The sequence below is a fragment of the Pygoscelis adeliae genome, unplaced genomic scaffold, assembly GCF_000699105.1.
Source record: "Pygoscelis adeliae isolate BGI_AS28 unplaced genomic scaffold, ASM69910v1 Scaffold308, whole genome shotgun sequence".
NCBI lineage: Eukaryota > Metazoa > Chordata > Aves > Sphenisciformes > Spheniscidae > Pygoscelis > Pygoscelis adeliae.
This window is the reverse complement of record NW_008825306.1, coordinates 3,821,749-3,830,831: the sequence shown is the minus strand read 5'-3', so window position 1 is coordinate 3,830,831 and position 9,083 is coordinate 3,821,749. Positions and strand designations below refer to the sequence as shown.

General features: G+C 36.5%; 1 protein-coding gene across 1 annotated transcript in view; it reads left to right on the top strand.

The window, feature by feature from the left end:
* The window catches only part of USH2A (Usher syndrome 2A (autosomal recessive, mild)), a 401,100-nt gene that overhangs the window by 176,780 nt on the left and 215,237 nt on the right, over positions 1-9,083 (top strand). Inside the window, exons 31-32 of the mRNA XM_009330219.1 lie at positions 602-715; positions 3,643-3,804. Of these exons, the coding sequence (XP_009328494.1) occupies positions 602-715; positions 3,643-3,804 (276 nt within the window). The remainder of the gene's footprint in view (positions 1-601; positions 716-3,642; positions 3,805-9,083) is intronic.

Genomic DNA, 9,083 nt, shown 5'->3' with positions numbered 1-9,083 from the left:
AGCATAAGATTACAGATCTTTTTTTCTGGTAAACCCTTGGATACTGTGTCACCTGAATTATGTTACTGTAGTAGTACAGCAAATGTATGGTCTATATGCTGCCACTGAAGTAATGGAACACAAGTGGGATGTTTCATACAAAAAAGAGATTTCAGTTTATGGATGAATAAGGCCAACACTGTAGAGGAAGCATTAAAAAATTTTGTTCTGGGAGACAGTGAAAATTCCTGGGAAAAACAAAATGAATAACTGAAAAAACTTTGTGAGGCAGGGACTAAGAAAAAAACTCCTTTATTGTCATTGTTATATTAAAATACACACCTCAATCTTGAAGTAGTATCTGTTATAGTGAGCACAACTAAAGAAACTTAGCTGCATCATTAGTATTAAGAATGGAATAAAATACCATTTATTCTTAATTTATTTTGCAAAATTTAAGTCATGGCATAATAGGAATGAAACCTTAAAATCATTTTTCTTTTCCGCCTGTAACAGTGGAAGCCTGTAACAGAAAACATTATTTTTTTTACTTCTGTCTGTCTATGTACATAATCAGTCTGTACACTGTACATGTGTAACACCTTGCTTTCTTCTATTGCAGGCATATTGACAGGCTTGCATCCCTTCACAAACTATGCTGTAACCCTAACTGCTTGCACTTTGGCTGGCTGTACTGAGAGCTTGCATGCATTGAACATCTCCACTCCACAAGAAGGTAAAGTAATTTCAAAGGTCTTGACTTCCACATTTCAGTCATGAATAATAAAACAGGAGAAGAGCTAAATGCTGCAAAGCCATTTGCTGGAAAACCCCAACCTAATTTGATGACAAAGTGCATTGCCAGACCATAATTGCTCCATTTTTTGGGGGGGTGCGAAAATGAATCAAACTCCATACCCTTTAATGACATGCATCTTTAATAGCTGTAATGCAGATTAATGGGCTTTTTAATTGCTGTTACATTGTTCATGCAAGAGCCTTGTCATTAATATGAAGCATCTGAAAGATTAATGAAAGCTTCCTCATTTTACTATGGCTCAGAAGTAAATCTAGAGACAGTCTGACTAAAAAGAATTGATTGTATGGCACAGTATGAAATTGAGAATCAAACGGTTGATTTCCATGGTTTCTTTTAACTGCTAAACACCAGCAATAGGCAACAATTATTTCAGTGTGATGAAACCTCCAAATGCCGATTGAGTTATTTATTAATCACTGTTCAGATTTTCCCTTTTTTTTCTAAACGCTTTTACATGTTGTTGTGCTCAAACTTAAAGGTTGTGAGTGTAAATTAAAGTTTTCTATGCTTACATTAAGAACTAGAGCAGGAAGAAAGAGAAAATACATTACAGTTCTGACTTTAGAGACTAGGCTGATAAGTAATACACGTCAGTAACTGGAGCAAATCCTCCCAAAATATCTGTGACATATCTAACTCCATTCTCAATTAAACATAAAGTCCACATCTCTTGGTTCTATCATCCTAAAGCCATGTTAGTTCAGTTAAAATCATCAGTTACTCCAAATTTGCACCAGTAGAATAATGAAGACTTTGACATGTATTTATAGGACAGTAGATAATCTTCCATGATGTGGAGTAGTTTTCAAAATCCCACCCCCCCGCAAGTTCTTTGTTTTATTTTCTCATGTAAACTAGGTAGTAATACAGCACTGTTGTAGTTTAACTGGGCAGGCAGCTGAACACCACACAGCCGTTCGCTCACTCCCCCCGCAGTGGGATGGGGAGAGAATCGGGGGAAAAAAACATAAAATTCGTGGGTTGAGATAAAGACTGTTTTATAGGACAGAAAAGGAAGGGAAGATAATAATAATGATAAAAGAATATACCAAATAAGTGATGCACAATGCAGTTGCTCACCACCTGCTGACCGATGCCCAACCAGTTCCTGAGCAGCGGTCACCGCCCCTCAGCCAACTCCCCCCCAGTTTATGTACTGAGCATGACGTCACATGGTATGGAATGTCCCTCTGGCCAGTTTGGGTCAGCTGTCCTGGCTGTGCCCCCTCCCGGCTTCTTGTGCACCTCCAGCCTTCTCAGTCGGTAGAGCATGGGAAGCTGAAAAGTCCTTGACGAGTGTAAGCACTGCTTAGCAACAACTAAAACATTGGTGTGTTATCAACATTATTCTCATCCTAAATCCAAAACACAGCACTATGCCAGCTACTAGGAAGAAAATTAACTCTATCCCAGCTGAAACCAGGACAAGTACCAATAAAACAAATAAAAATTTTAGCATGAAGTTATGTTAATTACAACCATAATGATTAAAAGAATGCTGGAGTGTTGAACTGCTGCCAAAGCAGGTAGTCACGCAATGTGTTGTCCTGATGAGGACAGTCCTGAAGATTGCAGTCTAACATTGCTAGAACAGCGGTTTGATGTGAACATGTTAGCAACTGCCAGCAGCACCAATCAAATAAAAATCCAATTATCGCCTCTTGGAAGTTCTAAATAAACTGACTGAGTTTGTCTGGTGGCATTATCCATGAAAGGGTGTAGCCAAATGGTTAATGGACCCTGTGACGTAAACATGAAATACAGTATTATGTAGTTCTTTCTGGTCTAATATTGTAATTAAAAAAAAATTGTTTATGTCTAATAATTTTCTCAGCTTAGTGAATAAAGCAGGAATCCTTACATGTCTGAGAAAAACATCCACTGTTTTCAGATGTGCTGTCAGATTGGGAAGGTTTAGGCAAGAATAGATTCCTCCCCCCCTTCCCCCCCCCCCCGAGATCAAATAAAGCCATGGGGAACATGTGTTTTAACCCTCAGAAGAATTGAACAAAAAGTCAATGTGTGGAGTTTCTATTTTTGGATGCTCTTGTTGCATGCTCTTAGTAACAATAAATTGATGATACAGAAGACAGACACCATATCACACCCTCCAGCTATCCCTGTTTCCCTATTGAAACATTCATTACTTTATATTGTTTTCACATTGCCAGCCACTGCTAGTTATTGTTTTAAATTGCTAGCACAGAGCTTGTAAATTACAAGATATTCCTCCCAGACTAAGGCCCAAGTTCTGCTCCTCTTGTGATATTCAGTGGGATTGCTTGTGCTTCTAACATATAACTCATTGGAACAGTGAGAGAACTCAGCTTTTAAATTATTATCCATTGCCAGCTTCCCATATATTATATACATAAAATCTACTCTAAACAAACATTACTAAGTGTATTGAATTATGAAAAGTCTGAAATAAGGGGTAGTGCCTAAGAATACAGCATCTGCATTTGTGATTAGAAAGAATGATCACTTTGAGTTAGGAATAAAAAAACATGAAGGAAGAGAAAATAACTTGTATTAAAAAAAGGACTGTACTAAAATCAGGTACCCCTCCCTTTGCTCAGTGTTATCAATCTGGAAAGATAAAGTTACACGGGCATAATTATTCTCCTAAAAAGCAAAGAGTATATCCTTGTCTTTCATAGAAGTTTCTGTTTGGCTAGGAAACCTCACATGTAATAGGAGAGTTCTCAAAATGGTGGTATGTTGCAAGCATAAAATCTCTTCTGAAATTTCAACTTTACCAAAAATCATTCTGGTAGTAGCTGCTCACTGAAATTATTTATTATTTTTGGAAATATAATATAATGTTACATTTTTTTCACCAGCCCCTGAAGATGTGCAGTCACCTACAGCAATATCCTTTCCTACATTCCTACTGATGAGTTGGAGTCCACCCAAAACACCAAATGGTATTATCACCCAATATACTTTATATATGAATGGAGTACCAATTTACTTTGGAAATGGAACTAAATATGTCGTAAAAGGTGAGTTCTCTGCTAGGTAGCATGTCGGATGAGTATTGCATAGTTGTTATGAATAATTATATGACTGACCCCTTTCAGAGGAAAAGAAAAATAACGTTAAAATGGGCTGGATGCACTTGAAACCCTGACAGGTTCAATTTTTTAAAGAATCCTTCACAGAACTCTCTGTTGAGACTCTCAGAAATTAATGTCGCCGTGGTGTAGCTAAATCTTGTGCTGTGTTGTCCTCTTTCACAGCACCTGAGTCATCTTTCTAATGGTTTTACAACTTTTTGATCTCATACCATCTAGCTCTCAAAACAAGTAAACTGTAAGCTGTTGAAGACAAGATATTATGTACAGGTTTAATAGTTTTTCCTACTGTCTTCCTTAAATATTCTTTAGAGGGACACTGTGTTGCTTTCCTGAATAGCCCATGTTTAATTCATTTGTTAAAAGCATAAACTAATAATGCGTTTTCTTCTGATAAGTTATGCAATGTGTCAATAACCAAGTTATATCAGTACTCTTAAACTATTACAGAGAAGGTAAACGACTGTTACTTGGCAGTACAGTGAAGCATGGTAATCTGACTTCCTATTTTAATGTAATTGGTGTAGTTTAATGAAGTATCCAAGTTATTTGTTCAGACATTATTCAAACAACAACAACAAAAACCCAACCAAAATATTGAGCTAGAAGTATCATAGCACAGCATAAGCACCCTTCTGGACCCATCAGAATTTGTATATGGTAGTAGGTACAAGTGAAAATGCAGCATTTCATATCGGACAACTCGGGGAAAAAGGGTACCAAGACCCTACTTTCTTTTTAATGTAAGGCCTTAAAATTCAAAGCCATTTCTGCATCTTGAGTTAGTATAAAACATATTTAAAAATTCATATAGTTCAAATTTCTTTGCCTTGCACAGGCCATAAGCTACTGGTGTGGTGGGTCAGTTTTGACACTGAAAAATGAATCCAGTTAGAGAACCTCCTGAAGGCTGTTGATGATCGCTATAATAAATAGTGCACACTTTAAGTCAAACTTTTTCATTCTGTATTCAAAGGTAATGGATTTTTCGTAACCATAGTAACCTTAGTGTATTTCTGGATAAATACATGAGGTATATACATTCTGGTTTTATTTTTGAATATAAACTACCACATTATGTATTACTAATAATATGAAAAATAGGATATAGGTTAGCATAATGACAGCTCAAACTAGTGAGCATTTTTCTTCTGCAAAAAAATAAATATTTATCAAAAGTATAGGTTCAAATAATTTCTCCCCCATCCCCCCCAGTTTTCTGGTGTTCTTGTAGTGCCATTTATCTTTTTTGCAAGATCTCCATTAATCTCTTATTGCCATACCATAACACTATTCTTAAGAATTTTGAAGTGCAAATAGTTGTGCTTCCAATCTTATTAAAATCATTACTGAAAGTTCATCACAGGTAGTTTTACTGATGTGTTCATCTGCAACCTGGTTATAAATTGACAAGCAATGTAAAACATTTGAGGAAATGTTCACCATAATTTATTTTGTTTGGCTGGTTTTAGATTCATGTCTGATTGTATTCTGACTCAAAGTCAAAATGAATGCTTATTGATGGAAATTGTGGTCAAGTAACTTTGGTAATTGTTCTTCGAAAATATAGAAAAGGATGAATTAAAAAGAGTCAGGACTTGATTCCTCATGTTCTGCCTGTAAATCTTGAATGATACATCAGAACGCATTCAGCTAAACTAGTCTAAGGAAAAGTCATCTGGTTCATAAGCTTCCTAGAGGAGCTCTTGTTGCTTTTATTTAGAAATTATTTATTTATATTTTTCTAGGAATTTTGATATTTTTGGTCCTATTGAGCACTTCGTAACTTTGATTTCAATGACTCTTTAGGCAGACATAAAATATAAAGAGAACAGAGAATCTTGCTTATTCAAAAGAGAAGGCTAGTGAATCAGATTGTGTTGCCCTGTGCAGTACAGCACAAGAGCCACTCTTGCCTACCATTCTGAACATGGCGTGGAGATCAGTCTGTTTACTTTGGATCCATTTTATTTAGCTGCCAGTTTCTCACTCTGCCTGAGGGGAAAGAGGTGATGTGAGCCAGCAGGCTGGGATTTGGGTCACTAGAAATCCCAGTCACTCTGAATCAGGTTTATTCAAGATCTTGCTTAGATCTGCATATAACTTTAATTTGACCGGTTTGTGCTTCCTTTCAGAGCCCAAGATTTTCTTCTTTGTAGGCTAGAGGTAAAAGAGGTATAACAATCTTTTTTTTTTTTTTTTTTAAGGGTTATGGCTTTACAGTGAAAAGTTGCAAGGGAAAAAAGGTTTAAAAAATTTTTTTTTTTTTTTTTTTTTTTAAGGGTTATGGCTTTACAGTGAAAAGTTGCAGCTTTTGACTTTCCAGTGTTACACGTCTCTCTCCTACATTTTTGACTTTTTCTATATTATCCTTTTCCTTTCAGCATTTATGCTAGTGATGATGGTGACTTATTGCCTCAACATAATATGTTTTTGACCCTAAACAGAGAGACAAAGTTCATTGTCTTTGACATCTGTTTCCTATTCATTCACCAAAATGATTTTCCTAATTTAATAACTATATGACTGACTTCCTGACCAGTAGTCTGTACCAGAAAGTCATAGATTCTCTCTGTGTTTTTTGAAGTGCTGTATCTATTGACATATTTTTTTAAAACCTTTCTTTTTAGGAAGGCATCAATTCTGTCTAAAAACTAGTACTTCACTGACTTTCACTTCAGTCCATGGAAAGTGCAATCAGTTTAGGCCCATACTAATTAATCCAGAACTTGAGGAGGGATATGTTTTCTCAACACCATAATTGCAAATATATTGTTAACTTAGTTTCTGATCTTGACCGTTGTTGAGGACTTGAAATACTCATTGATTTTCATGGAAATTCTAGTGTTTGTTTCCTCTAGGGGTTGAGCTATAATTAAAAAGGAAACCCTTTAAAGGCACATATGGCAAATGTACACTTTACCACATTGAAAAGGGGGACCCATTAGGCATCCATCATCCATTAGTGCCTTTAAATATTTTCCCCATATTGGCAAATTCAGTTTCTGTGTTGTGAGTAATCAAGCACTGAAATGAAGCCAGCCCCTGTACTGCAATACCTTTTTTAACTGTCTGTCTGCAATTTTTCTGCTTCCCACCTTTATGCATTTCCCTTATGTGGTACTATTTCCTCATGTAATCTGGGTGGTCTTTCACATCCTGAATTCCAGCGAAAGCCTAAGCCTAATGTCTCTAATGGGTAGGGACAAGCCAGGAGGAAATACTCAGTCCAGGATCCCAGGTGGAATTTAGGCTGTGTGAATCCATGCCCCTGTATTCATGCTTTCAGTTCCTCTATGTGAGAGTGCAGAAGCTCCTGTAACCAAGACCAACAGCTGCAGCTCAGGACAGCAATTGCAATAGGGTTCTGCTCTCCAAACCTGCATACCTTACTGTTCTGTAGAGATGACTAGCAGCTGTGAGGAGATGGAGAAGCTTGTACGGTTATCTTCAAAACTCTTAACAGATACACATGGATCCTACAAAGCCTTTTGATTTTAGGAAAATTTGAGTTGATTTTTCCCATGGAGAGGAAAACATGCTTCTCTCACCCATCCAAACACTCACAAGCAAAATTGAAGCTTCTTTGAAACCCGGAGATTTCTTAGTGTAATTCTTTTTTCGTATTTTTAAGTTAAGGCAAGGTATCCGTTCTTGTTTTCTCTTGTCTTTAAATTAGTCTCAAAAATTTCCCACTTGCCTTAGATGAAAGAGAAAACAGGGTGGGTTTTATACTGAAAAGTATTAGACTGCAGTGGCCTGAGCTGGTGGTGCCAATACCACTAGCAGAAAGGTGGTCTAATAAATGCAGAAAGATATAGTATAAGCAGAGACGATAATGATCAGATGTGACCCAAGTGCCAAGTTTTGTTTTGGTGGAAAACTTATTGTTGTGACGAAACTTCAGAAAAAAGATCAGAGCAAAATAGTCCTCTATTCTTTAATGCTGAGCATTTGATGGACTAAGAAAAGGTGTTTGTTACCTAACATGTGTACAAAGGAAAATGACTTTGTAGATATCTTTAGAAAACAAAGAATGTATAAATCTATCTTCACACTGAGCTTGGCATTGAGGATGTATGTCTGCATTTTCTGCAGTTCTAGATACTTGACAATGTTAACAAATTGTGTTCATATAATTTTCCTAGCAGAATCTAATGGTTCTCATCATGAATCTTTAAAAGGAAGATATTCTTATTAAGACTCAGCTGTATGAAACTTATTTTTCTCTGCCAACCTGAAAGAAGTGTTTCCAGTTTTTCAGGAAAGAGATCCTGTCAACTGTTACAAGGGCAGATCCTCAACTGAGTTAAACGAGTACAGAGTTATCCTAAATTACATGCCCAAGAGTTTAAAAAAACTGTGACACACTACTTTGTACCAGGTTTCTGGGCAAAATGTTAAGGAGAGCCTTGGAAAAGGTGAGAAAGAGCTGTCTTCACAATTTTGTCTAAGAGCGTGAACTAAGCTTTGGCTTATTCAAATGTTATTTGACCTGAGTGTGGAAAGGCTGATCCTACAAAACCAAGATAGAATGGGAGCCTTGTTTTTCTGTGAGGAACAGGCAGATGTCTGACATCTGTGCAAACAGGGCTAAGCAGATCTGAACTTAAAAAATGGGAAAATCCCAAATTAGTACCTGTATTTTTTTTTAATGTTGCTCTAAACCAATAGTAATTACAGTACACACTATGCACAGCCATGCACAATTATTACATTTTCATGAAAAATTGGCAAAGTTTTTTGTCCTTTTTATCACTATGACTACTACTGCTTGTTTTAAATGATAGATCATGATAATAAAAGCAAAATCCGTCATAATATCAATATTGTACTAATTGCCAAATGAAACAATTTGAACAAGAAAATCCACAGAATTGTACGTGGGGGGTAATTGCAATAAAATGTATCACTGCAAGAAGCTGAATCACTGAGAAGAAAATACTTATTACGTTGGGTTTAAGATGTAGTTCTCATGGTTACTTTTCACACAGTTTTTAGCTATAGCCATGTTTAAACCCCCCAATTTCTAACCCTAAGGGTTTGTGTTCCTTTGTTTTAGGTCCTGCTCAAAGATGACAGGCAGCTTTTGCCTTAAAGGACAAACAATAGAAAAATTCTGTAGTCCTCCGGTATGAGTTTATTTCCCATCTTCCAGGTTGCGGTGAAATACATGTAAATACCAAATGAACCCAGTCTGTTCTTTC